Raw genomic sequence first — 13781 nt, 5'->3', positions numbered from 1 at the left:
AGCACCACTTGGGGAGCCCCATTTCTTCTTAGTTCTGAACAATATTCCATTGTCTGAATATAGCACAGTTTATTTATTCACTTACTGAAGAACATCTTTGTTGGTTCCAAGTTTTGGCATTTATGAATGAAGTGGCTGTAAACAACTGTGTACAAGTTTTTGGGCGGACATACATTTTCAATCCCCTCGGGTAAATACAAAGGAGTGTAATTGCTGGATCGTATAACAAGAGTATGTTTAGCTTTATAAAAATCATCAGACTCTTCAAGAGTGGTTGTACCATTTTTCATTCCCATCAAAATGATTGAGAGTTTCTGATATTCCATATTCTAGTCAGAATTTGATGTTGTCAGTGTTCCAGATTTGGGCTCTTCTAAAGCACAGTGGTAAGTCATCTTAATCTGCATATCCCTGATGACATACAGTGTGAAACATCTTTTGATATGCTTATTTGCCATCTGTATATCTGTTTTGGTGAGGTGTCTGTTAAAGTCTTTGTCCCATTTTTAATCAGGTTGTTTGTTTTCTTATCATTGCCTTTTAAGTATTCTTTTTGCAAATATTTTTTTCCCAGTCTATGAAGTCATTAGAGAAGTCAAAGTCTTCTCATTCTCTTGACATTTTCTTTACAAAGCAGAAGTTTTAATTTTAGTGAAGTCTAGCTTATCAATTCTTTCTCTTATGTGTCATGGCTTTAGTGATGAATACATAAAGGCACTGCCCTACCCAGGGTCATCTAGATATTCTCCTATCTTATCTTCTAGAATTTTTATTCTTTTACATTGTACATTTCAGTCTACTGTTTATTTATTTATTTTTTAATTTTGAGTTAACTTTTGTGAAGGGTGCATGGTCTCTGTCTAGAATCATTTCACTCAGCCAATTTTTAATTTCATATAAGCAAACAGTATGTACAATATATAAGGTACAATTATATTAGAAATTATTTATACTAGAAATTTAATTTCCCTGTTATTCCACTTTAACTGAGCATAAGGTGTTGTTGGGGAAAGATAATTAAGAACAATCTTCAAACCAAGAAAAACTCCACAAAGGTAGAAGAAAAAGAAAATCGTTGCATAAACCTTAAACTAGAATGTGATACACGTCAAGGGCAATCTACTAAAGAGATTGCAAAGACCCAAGGACATTTCTCTTTTGTATAGTTCGTCATATAGAGTCCATTGCATACATATTCTCAAGATAAATGATAAATAGTCCTTAAGTAGAAGGATTTGATGGCACCATTTGTTACACATAGTGAATCCTAAATTCACCTGGCATTTGGGGTGACCGTGTGCGTGAAGGGAAAGGGGTTTTCCTCAGATCAGAATGACTTCCTAAGAGCTCAGGGAGAGCTCTTAGGTGAGCTAAGGTGAGGTAAGCTCTTAGGTGAGGTAATTGGGTGAAAGTCACCACAAATAGTGCCCAGGGGGGCCCTACCTAGGGCTTCCCTGGTGGCTCAGTTGGTAAAGGATCTGCCTGCAATGTGGGAGACTGGGTTCGATCCCTGGGTTGGGACAATCCTCTGGAGAAGGGAACGGCTACCCACTCCAGTATTCTAGCCTGGAGAATTCCATGGACTGTACAGTCCATGGGGTTGCAAAGAGTCGGACACAACTGAGCGACTTTCACTTCATTTCACTTCAGCCCTACCTAATCCATCAAGTGCTTTACTCCCTGTGAACATGTAAATAGCTACAAGTGAACAAGAAGAAATGTGCCGTGGTTGGTTATCATCACCAATAATAGTGTGATTGGATATGTGGAATCTGTCAACATTTCTGTATAAAAATCATGAAAAAAAAAGAACTTGAAAGAAGGAATATGTGTTCTGGTTGTAGTCTAGAAACCTTCCATCAGTCCTCTTTGGTGAAATAAACAATGAATTGGCATCAACACTTCCTGAATGAGAGTCAGTGGCTTGAGAAAATATCCAGGGACAAAAGAAGAATGCTCTTGAGGCAATGGTGCATCTCTTGACAACACAAATAATATAACTGTATAGAAAACACACATGTTAAGTGATTGCAAAAAGTGATTTGCAAGAGTAGGAGTCTGAGTATGAATATGTTTTTGGAATACTTAATCAATATATGTAGCTTATTTTATTTTTTCATATATGTTTAAATGTGATATATGATGAAGAAGTTATGCCTAAATAAATTTAAAAGAGATTTTTCAATAGGAAATAAATACTCACAAGTGATGGAAAGTGATAAAAATCTTGAGTGGCATATTTTCTTTCTTGAAGCACATGAATTAATAGTGTATCTTACAATACATGGCATCTCAGAATAAGAGAAACCTGGTATTTAAGTCACTTAGGCATAAGAACATTATTTTTTATCTTACACTGTATCACCTCAATTAATTTAATATTAATTTTGGTTGAATGTATATTATAAACATTGTGTTGATTAAATCTTATTAAGTTAAAATTTATCAGATGTTAAATAAATTTGGTCTCTTACCAGATGAGGGAGTCTTCAAAGAGTCTTCTGTTAGATGGTGTGTATATCTGAGAAACAGAAAGGTTTTTAGAGCCTCTCTGACTAGGTAAGAGTATTTTCTTGATTTAGAAAATATACTAATACATTTAATCTTTTTCAGGTTTTTCATATTTCTTTATGGCGTTTAATGAAAAAAGCTCAAATAACAAAACCTCCAGCCAACACCAAATTTGCATTCCGTGCTGTGGTTTTGCACTTGGATTTACTCGATTCTTCTTTGGAAGAGGCTTCTTTAGGTACTCATTAATTTTAGGTGTTTATGTGACCAGGAAATTCCTAGCTTTATTTAGGATACATAATTTGAGAAAAATGCACCCAAAATTTCTGTGGTGTAGGTTGAATAATTCAGTATTGACAGTTGTAGGGTTCAAGCATTGCCCTGAGAAAGCTCAAAAGTTTCCGAAGATCTGACATGGTCCCCTGTTCCACGTATTTCCAGGGGAGCCCAGAATATCCCAGTTTTATTTGTTCCTGACCTTAAAAAGCAGACCGTCACCTATGTATATAATACAACTTGAGGAATTCTGGGAAGATATTCTGATCTCAGAAACCTTCATTTCTTCCTTTTCCAATGCTCTATTCCCATGATTTTAACATCTTTTTTTCAACTTTAAGAGATCCTTCTTGCTATTTTCACAGAGGAATTCAACAGTATTTGACTAAAGTGTCAATATTTACTATTTCCCTTCTCCAGAATGTTTATATTCTAAAAAGGAACCACCTGCAGAAGGCAATGTTAAATATAAGGACAAATCTATCATTGTGGCACTTGACACATCAGATGGCCTTAAAAGTTAAAGGCAGTGAAAACTGAAGTAGAGATTAGATTAACTTTCAGTCCAAAGTTTGTTTTTCTCTTTCTAGCGGAATGGGTAGATGCTAAGTACAATGTGCCAACAAGCGATAAAGAGTATTCTCCAGAGGAAGTAGCAGCGGCAATTAAAATTCAAGCCATGTGGAGAGGAACATATGTCAGATTACTTATGAAAGCGAGAACACCAGGTATGCTCTTTCAATCATTTATAAAATGAACTTGCATAAATAAGTGAAGTTAAAATCATTCAATCGTGTCTGACTCTTTGCAACCCCATGGACTGTAGGCTGCCAGGCTTCTCTGTCCATGGAGGCCTTAATACTGGAGTGGGCAGTCATTCCCTTCTCCAGGGGATCTTCCCAATCCATGCACTGAACCCAGATCCCCTGCACTGCAGGAGGATTCCTTACCATCTGAGCCACCAGGGAAGCCCCTGCATAAATAAAGATGAATATTTGTTTACATGCTAACAAAAAGTATTTTAGGTTCATTCAACTCTATGGCTCAGCTAATTGTTTTTAACTCTATAAATATTGAAATTTCTAGAGTTCAGGGTGCAGGTATGTATGCTCAAGCTCTTGTTCCTGCAATTTAGTGCAGTGTGGCTTTAGTCTGTGTCTGACACAGACTGAGCACACAGCGAATACTGGCTGAATGAATGATCAGCTGTATTTTCCCCATCTTTTGTGAGCTCTTCAAAAACAGGAAACTGGCCTTTTCCCATTCATCCTCAGTGCCTAGCGGAATGCACAGAAGTCAGTTTCAGCTAAGTCATAGATAATTTTACATTTCTAGGCCATTTTTCAAAGTGAATGCATGAATGAATTAAATGAAGATGTTTCCACGTATGTCCATGGTATCATACAGTTAGCATAAAATGCATTCAAAGTGTATTATTATATTTATCAAATCAAATATATTTTTGTATATGAAACTATTTTGTGAAAAGATCTGTTTTATCAGCTCAAAATAAAACACTGCAAAGGCAAAAAAAATTATATTCAATTATTTTCATTCTGCACATTTTGTTGGCATGTTTGTGTAAAAAGCCTTGCCTCCCACAGAATTCTTTGAGTATTTTGAAACATTTTGTTGTAAAAGTATCTCTGAAACAATGAGAAATATCAAAATGTTCATCAAAGCAGTAAAAACTATAGATCCATAAATGTTAAACAAACAAACTACATTGCATAGTTTTGTGATAGAAAAATATCCCTGTTGTTTGTCCGTATATACTGTAAAAAGCATATTCATATAATAATTTTTTTCTCTTTATAAAAAACAAATGAGCAGCTTTTTAATAGTATTTGTGTTCTCATTCAACATATAATTTTTGAATAATTCTTGTGTATGCAGAACTATTCTATGTTCTGGCCTTACAGAAATTAGTAAAACTTCCAAGGTTTCTGCTCTAATGAATCTTGTGTTATAGTGGTCCCAGGCATGCAATTGAAAGTAAATATATTAAGATAACGATTTCAGATACCAGTAAGTTCTATGAAGAAATTAAGATAATGAGAAAAAAAAAGTCAATTTCTGACATGTTAAATTTGAGACGCTTATGATGGATTCACATTTTTTTGTCAGATCATCTCCTCTTAAGCCTTTTGTGGATTATGCTTTAGGTTAAGCTTCAGTGAGATCCCATTAGCCACTGTTCTTTAGGAAAAAAATGGATGGATTATAGTTTCTAATACAAGAGCATTCATAAGGACTTTTTTGCTGTGATAAGGGATCTTTTGTTGTAAACTCTTTGATGAGTATATTCAATTAGATGAAAGAGCATTTTATGATTTTTTAACTAGAGATGAAGGGAAACAGCATAAAATGATGATCAGAACTCTCAGCTAAAGGTTCATAGCTTTGTATTTTATTTTATTTTTTTAGCTTTCTATTTTAAACATGCTTTTATTGCTAGTAAAGCTTCTGACTCTGGATATCACCTTACTTGTGAGTTTCAAGTGCTTCACCTATAAAAGGAGGGCTTAGAACAAGATGATTTTTCAGGCACCTTACAGTTTTTATATTGTTATTTTTAGATACAAAGGAAAATGCCAGTGTTGCAGATACGCTTCAGAAAGTTTGGGCTATGTTGGAACAGAATATGGAACAGTATGCAGTTTCTCTCTTAAGGTAAAGCAGCTCAATGATGTTTTTTTCTTTTTAATGTACATTTATTTATTTTAATTGGAGGTTCATTACTTTACAATATTGTATCGGTTTTGTATTGCAGTATCTTGGTATCCTCCAAGTTCCAATTAAAATGCCACCATATTCATAGGGTTTTTCCTAATCACTGCAGCTAGAAACATACCATTGCTTCTGAACTTCCCCAGTTACTACTTCTTATTTGTCTTCACTGCACTTATCTAATATTCTAAGCAGGAAAACTCTGAGAAGCAAAGCAGAGTTTCTTGAAGTCTTTTGGTGCTCAGGAGACAAAAGTTAAAAGTTTAGGACCTGATAGGGCAGACTATTGTTGTTTTTGACATCCAATTGCTAATCTATGTCCTACTCTTTGGCAATCCCATGGACTGTAGCACGCCAGGCTTCAACAGTGAAAGCCATCACTTGAAATCCCTGGTGAACTGCACTCTAGAAACAAGGACAAGTGTGAGGTAAATTGGGCCTTAGGAAAACTGCATTTTAACCACAAATCTTCTTGGAATAAATCTGATGCTAGGAAAGACTGAGGGCAGGAGGAAAAGGGGGCCACAGAGGCTATGATGGTTGGATGGCATCACTGACTCAACGAACATGAGTTTGAACAAACTCTGGGAGATAGTGAAGGACAGGGAAGCCAAGCACACTGCAGTCCATGGGGTTGTAAAGAGTTAGACACAATTTAACAACTGAACAACAACAAACACATAAAAGAAGCAGACCATTTTGATGTAGGAGCTAGCAGACCAAATCTCTAACAGTGACTATTATGGAAATGCTCAAGAAAATAAAGAATAAAGAGAAAATAGATTAAAAGTTTAGATTAATAAAGCACAGTTAAATGGAGATTACATAAATACAGTTTCTAACAACTGAATTTTAAATGTTTGAGTTTAACAGCATATCAGGCAGAAGAGAGGAAGAGATTAGTGAACTGGGAGATAGGTCAATAGAAAAATAGTGGAAAATAAGGAAAGAACTAAGGAAAATGTGGGACATGCTTAGAAAGTCCAGTATTTATATCATTATAGTACCAGAATATAAAAATATAATAGCTGATAAATTTCTAAAACTGATAAAATATATCAACTTGTATTTTCAAGAGACTCTGCATGCAGAGTCTGTGCAGGAAAGACACAAAGGAAATCATACCTAGATTTATCATAGTCAAACTGCCAGAAACCAAAGGCCAGAAGAAAAATTTTCAGTTACCAGAAAAATGAGACATATTATTTCCAAAGGACAATTAGACTAATGGCTACATGTAGGAGTAAAATCTTAACCTTAGCAATGCAAAATGCAGAAATTGGATAAATGGAGCTACAGAGTTCTAAAGTTCTGGCATTACTGCAGAAGTGGTAAAAGTAATAATCTAGATGAAATGCTAATAAGGCAAGGATGCATAATATATTCTCTAGCAATTTGCTAAATGGATCAACTAGTGAATTTAAGAAATAAGATTAATATTACACATCTTCTAGAGAACAGAAAAAAAGAGGAAACACTTAGCAACTCAAAACCTTGGTTTTAAAATCTCAGCAAACATAGTTAGTTAAAAAAAAAAGAAAACAAAAAACTGAAATTGCAAACCAGTCACCCTCTTGAAATTAGATGAAAAAATGTAGCAAATCAAAATTGGAATGATATAAAAAGATAATATCTTTTAATTAAGTGGGTTTCCCACTCTGAGACATGCAAGAGTGGTTTAACATTAGGAAATGCATTAATTCGGCACATTAACAGGGAAAAGGAACAAATCATTTGGTCCTTCGGATAGGTTCAGAAAAAAACATTTGAAAAAAAGCAACACAAATTCAAAATTTAAAAATTTTTGGCTAACTAAGTTTAGAGAAGATTTTCCTTAATACGTTATGGTACCTAGTATATTTTTTAAATTACTGTAAACATAATTAGTGGTGAAAGTTTGAATGCTTTTCCTTGAGTTGGGAATGAGACAAAGATGCCTGCCCAAACACTTCTATTCAAGGTAATCCTGAAATTCTGAAAAGGGCAAAAAGGTAATAAAGCAATATAAGTGTCAGTAGAATTTGAAGGGAAGAAATAAAGCCACCATTTACAGGCAATATGGTTGTGTATATAGAAAGTACCCCAAAAAATGCCACATGCACCAGAAGATATAACCAACCCCATCTCTGTTCTTGTAATTATTTTTAAAAGCTTTTTAATACCCTACTTCCCTGATGGTTCAGGGGGTAAAGAATCCACCTGCAATGCATGAGACACAGGGGATGCCTGTGTCTTCCTGATCTCTTGGTCAGGAAGATCCCCTGGAGGAGGGCATGGCAACCCACTCCAGTATTCTTGTCTGGAAAACCCCATAGACAGAGGAGCCTGGCAAGCTACAGTCCAAAGGGGTGCAAAGAGTGGACACAACTAAAACGCGGGTGTGCAAATATAAACCTATCATTTTCCTTCCACTACCAAAGACCAGCAATCAGAAACAGCAGATGAATCCTGTCCTCCCTGAGGATCTCTATGGCTTTACTTCCCACTGACAGTACAGTAAAGCCATCCACCATCCGGAAGCCAAGAGCAGCTCCAGCTCTGTATAGACCCCTACAGAGAACCACAGTCTATGACTATTATAGCTTCTGTCCCAGCTAATACCCAACATTATACAAAAGACCTGAGACTCCTAGTGCTACTGAGGCTGGTTCTGGTTCCTGGCTGGGTGGGAGCTACAGGACCCAGGATCTCTCTGATCGTTTCCATTGTGTTCCGAAATATACCACAGCCTTCCAGTGGGGCAATCATGGAAAAACCTAGTTGCACTAGAAATCATGTACAAGGAAAACTCTGGCACTCTCCCCTTGTTCATGGCCTTTGCTTTTAGGGTTTATTTTTAAATCTTTTTTTTTTTTTTTCAGAAATCAATTCCTCACTGTAAACTGTGTTCTATTATTTATTCTCTACATTGAATCCCCAGACTTTCAGTGGCTCCTATTCAGTTTTATTGCTAGTTTTCCTGCTTCTAATTTTCTCACCCTTATAGCTTAATCTTTGGTGCTGATTTCCCATCTGTAAATTATAATTAGTCCCAGAGTCAGGAATTAGGTTCTCCTTCAACTAAGAACTTCAGATAATTTTGGGCACTTTTGAGAGACATCATGGTTGACCTGAAATGGTCACCTCTGCCTTTGAGCCACACACAATGAGCCTTCATTTGATGAGGTACTCGATCCATCCAACAATGGACTGCAATATTTTATGCTGGGTGGGTTGTTTTTTTTTTTTTTGGTTCATTTTTTATAAATAGAATTTATTTCAAAAATTGCTTTTGCCATTGGTACTTAAATTATTTTTACCTTTCCAGACTTATGTTTAAAAGCAAGTGCAAATCTATGGAATCTTATCCATGCTATCAAGATGAAGAAACTAAGATTGCTTTTGCTGACTATACTGTGACTTACACAGACCAGCCACCAAACACTTGGTTTATAGTTTTCAGGTGAGGCTGTCATATATTGGTGAATCATATCACCCCTAAGTGGTATAAAATATTTACATAGAGAGAGTTTTATTTGTGATAGTAGTAATAGTATGACCATTTAACTTGCTTTCGGAACTTAGTTAAACTTCCTTCCATATCTGATGTGCATAAATGAGCTATTATAGAAATTTTATCCATGTTTCATTAAACAAAATATGAAGAATATGAAGTTAACTATTAGATCTTTTGATGAATATGGCTTCTCCAATGGTTCAGCAGGTAAAGAATACGCCTGCAATGCAGGAGATATAGGAAATGCAAGTTTAATCCCTGGGCCAGGAAGATTCCCCTGGAGGAGAAAAGGCAACCCACTCCAGTAGTCTTGCCTGAAAAATCCCATGAATAGAGGAGCCTGGTGTGCTACAGTCCATGAGGTCTCAAGAGCTGGACATGACTGAGTGGCTAAGCATGCACACATATGTAATACACTGATATGCTTTGAGTATAGAAATGAACTATTTCATTTCCAAGCAATAGCATGTTAGAGTCACAGATTATTTATAAATAGGATTTCTTAAAAGGTTAGCATTTGCATGAAAAAAATAATGTATTAATTAGAATTCTAAAGGAAAAAAATATGTGTACCTTTAAGTTATTTGCAACTTTAAACTTATTTTTTTATTTCTTGGCTTCAAACTTAATTTCAAACTTTCTTTATGATGTTCATGCCAAGGGAAACTTCACTCTTTTGTAATTACAGAGAAACATTTTTGGTTCCTCAAGATATGATTTTGGTTCCCAAAGTATATACTACACTTCCAGTCTGTATGCTCCACATTGTTAACAATGACACAATGGAACAAGTGCCAAAAGTGTTTCAAAAAGTGGTGCCTTATCTTTATACCAAGAATAAGGTAGGTTTAAATTGATTCTCCTCATTTGATAGAATAGCAGTGAGAAGCCAGCACCCTGAGATTTTCCAGCAGAAGGTAGACCAGATGTGTTTTCAGCCCATAATTAGGCCCTGGTCTTTCTGCAGAGAAGTCTCCTGTATTTGACAGCAATAGGTACTTAATGTGAGTGCCAGAATATTCTCCTTTTAGTCCCCTTCTTATCTTTTTGCCAAAGAAAATATGACAAAAGGAAAATGTTAGAAATCCCCATTATTAAAATTATAAAATCATACAAACCCTTAAAATGAAAATGGTGGTAAAGAGCACATTTAGTCTTATCCCTCAACCAAATTATCATCAGGTTGTCTCAGTTTCCCACTGGGTTTTTTATTTGATTCCTAAATATGTTTGAAGATTGTGTTTATACAGCCACTCACCAAATTTTGCCTAGATTTCCTTTTGAATATAAAAAATTTTTACATTTGTAATTGGAAATCAAAGGTCTCAAAGATCCATAAGAAAAAGATGATTTAATTCAAAGGGAGATTCTGCTAAGTTCACAGATGTCATTAAATTCTAGAGGTGAGCTCTTTACTTCACCAGATAAGTATACTAATACCGATCATGTTAGTCATTGATACCTACTTTTGGTAGAGATCTTTAGTTGGTGTTTAGTTAGAACCACACAAGACTCTGATTCTTATTCACATGCAGCATTCTTTGGGTTTGGTTTAGCTTTTGCTTAGTAGCTCCACTGTAAACCTCCCTTCCTTGAGTAAACTTAAATTTGGGGGGTAGCTTTAAATGAGAAGGAAATGGCAACCCACTCCAGTATTCTTGCCTGGAGAATCCCATGGACAGAGGAATCTGGTGGGCTACAGTCCATGGGTTTGCAAAGAGTCAGATACAACTTAGCAACTAAACCACCATAAACATCAGAGAGTTTTCTCTGCATCAGAGAGCAACTGGCATACAAAACCTGTATTTTCCTGCCTTGTTAGAAATGTCTGGAACTATAAACTCAGAATTGCTTTGAACTTCTGTGTGTTATCACTTTCCCAGGTTCCTTAATTGCTTCTTTTCTCCAAGAGCTCATCTCCAGGCTCACAACCGGGTTCCATGGAACCAGACCTCTGCTAATTCAATAGTTTTACTTGCCACTCATCATACCAAGGGAACTATATTTCCATAAACTCTTCTGCTTTTTTCATCTCATATTTAGAAAGGTGATTCTGAAAAGACAAGAAAATCAAATAGGAAGCTATTCGGCTAATCCAGGAGGCAATGATAAAAAAAAAAAAAAAAAAAAACTTGTCTTAGGTAGCATTAGAAGAATTAGAAGGAAATGTAATAATCATCTACCACAGTTAAGCATGTTTTAATGGCCAGGGAAACATACAAACAGAAATATTAGAGTGTTCCATTTTCTCAAAAAAACATGTAAGATGGAAGTTTTTAAGAGGGACTTCAAAACATAATACTAAGTGATTTGTCACTTATCAAGAGATTTGAAGATTTTTATGCATATTAAGATAAAGCATTTTGGTACTGTGAAACCATATATAGGAAGGGGCCTCCCAGGTGGCGCTAATAGTAAAGAACTTCCCTGCCAATGCAGGAGATATAAGAGACATGGGTTCAATCCCTGGGTCAGGAAGATCCCCTGGAGGAGGGTATGGCAATCCACTCCAGTATTGTTGCCTAGAGAATCCCTTAGACAGAGGAGCCTGGTGGGCTACCGTCCATAGGATTGCACAGTCAGACACAGCTGAAGTGACAGCACCACCTATATATTGGAAGGCAGCTAAGCTCACCACTATACTACCAACCCTAGTAAAACCATACATTGTATCTTTGAAAACTAGTAACAATATTACTTGCTGCTGCTGCTGCTAAGTCGCTTCAGTCGTGTTCGACTCTGTGCGACCCCATAGACAGCAGCCCACCAGGCTCCCCCGTCCCTGGGATTCTCCAGGCAAGAACACTGGAGTGGGTTGCCATTTCCTTCTCCAATGCATGGAAGTGAAAAGTGAAAGTGAAGTCGCTCAGTCGTGTCCGACTCTTAGCGACCCCATGGACTGCAACCTACCAGGCTCCTCCATCCGTGGGATTTTCCAGGCAAGAGTACTGGAGTGGGCTGCCATTGCCTTCTCCGAACAATATTACTTACTTCAGTGTAATTCTTCTTTGTTGTAGAAAGGCTATACATTTGTGGCTGAAGCATATACTGGTGACATGTATGTGTCATCCTCACGATGGAAACTGCGTCTCATTGGTTCTTATCATCCACTCCCGTGCCTGTCTCGAGACCCTCCATGTAACACCTTTGCCATAAAGGAAATCAGAGATTATTACATACCCAATGATAAGAAAATTATATTCAGGTATGTAACAGAAAGGAAATGCATTCCTTTAAAATATCAATATCTTGTACTACATAGTTGACTTTAAATTTAAATATTTTATTTAAATATTGATATTATCAAAATAATAACTTTTTTGGTAAAATCCTAATTTTGAACTTCAATTTTATACTCTTTTGAAAACAGCAATATGATTGTATAAATGTTATGTAAGATCCAGCCTATGTTGCACAAGTGGTTTCTCAGTCCTCATCCTATTTTTATTGTTGTTCAGTCACTCAGTCATGTCCGACTCTTTTATGACCCCATGGACTGCAGCATGCCAGGCTTCCCTGTCCATTACCAACTCCCAGAGCTTGCTCAACTCATATCCATTGAGTTTGAGCTCATGTCCATCATCATCCATGTAGTGATGCCATACAACCATCTCTTCCTCTGTCATCCCCTTCCCCTCCCTGCCTTAAATCTTTCCAAGCATCAGGGTCTTTTCTAATGAGTCAGCTCTTTGCATCAGGTGGCCAAAGTACTGAAGCTTCAGCTTCGGCATCAGTCCTTATGATGAATTTTCAGGATTGATTTCTTTTAGGATTAACTTGTTTGATCTCCTTGCAGTCCAAAGGATTCTCAAGAGTCTTCTCCAACACCATATCAAAAGCATCAATTTTTTGGTGCTCAACCTTCTTCATGGTCCAACTTTCACATCCATACATGACTACTGGAAAAACCATAGCTTTGACTATACAGACCTAATGGCAAAGTAATGTCTGTGCTTTTTAATATGCTGTCTAGGTTTGTCATAGCTTTTCTTTCAAGGAGTAAGCGTTTTTTAATTTCATGGCTGGAGTCGCCATCTGCAGTGACTTTGGAGTCCAAGAAAATAAAGTCTCTCACTGTTTCCATTGTTCCCTATCTATTTGCCATGAAGTATGGGACTGGATGCCTGATCTTAGTTTTCTGAATGCTGACTTTTAAGTCAACTTTTTCACTCTCCTCTTTCACGTTCCTTGAAAGTCTCTTTAGTTATCCTATTTGGCTTTCATTAAACATTCTTCATAACACTCTTCCTTCTTTCTACTCTCTCCTTGTTCTGTTCCATCTCTAATGCTTCTCTTGTGTTCAGTTCAGTTTTCAGTTCATTTCAGTCACTCAGTCATGTCCAGCTCTTTGTGACCCCATAAACCACAGCACGCCAGGCCTCCCTGTCCATCACCAACTCCCAGAGTCCACCCAAACCCATGTTCATTGAGTTGGTGATGCCATCCAACCATCTCATCCACTGTCGTCCCCTTCTCCTCCTGCCCTTGATCTTTCCCAGCATCAGGGTCTTTTCCAGTGAGTCAGCTCTTCGCATCAGGTGGCCAAAGTATTGGAGTTTCAGCTTCAGCATCAGTCCTTCTGATGAATACCCAGGACTGGTCTCCTTTAGAATGGACTGGTTGGATCTCTTTGTAGTCCTCTTTGCAGGACTCTCAAGAGTCTTCTCCAACACCACAGTTCAAAAGCATCAATTCTTTGGCGCTCAGCTTTCTTTATAGTCCAACTCTCACATCCATACATGACCACTGGAAAAACCATAGCCTTGAA

At 36.8% G+C, this 13781-nt stretch overlaps 1 protein-coding gene across 1 annotated transcript in view; it reads left to right on the top strand.

Annotated features, from left to right (window-relative positions):
* ADGB (androglobin) overlaps positions 1–13781 on the top strand; it is a 190793-nt gene that overhangs the window by 118805 nt on the left and 58207 nt on the right. The window contains exons 21-26 of the mRNA XM_010862563.1: positions 2614–2749; positions 3378–3515; positions 5367–5460; positions 8825–8959; positions 9702–9855; positions 12031–12218. Of these exons, the coding sequence (XP_010860865.1) occupies positions 2614–2749; positions 3378–3515; positions 5367–5460; positions 8825–8959; positions 9702–9855; positions 12031–12218 (845 nt within the window). The remainder of the gene's footprint in view (positions 1–2613; positions 2750–3377; positions 3516–5366; positions 5461–8824; positions 8960–9701; positions 9856–12030; positions 12219–13781) is intronic.

This window comes from Bison bison, unplaced genomic scaffold, assembly GCF_000754665.1.
Source record: "Bison bison bison isolate TAMUID 2011002044 unplaced genomic scaffold, Bison_UMD1.0 scf7180017864483, whole genome shotgun sequence".
NCBI lineage: Eukaryota > Metazoa > Chordata > Mammalia > Artiodactyla > Bovidae > Bison > Bison bison.
This window is presented reverse-complemented; position numbering and strand designations above follow the sequence as displayed.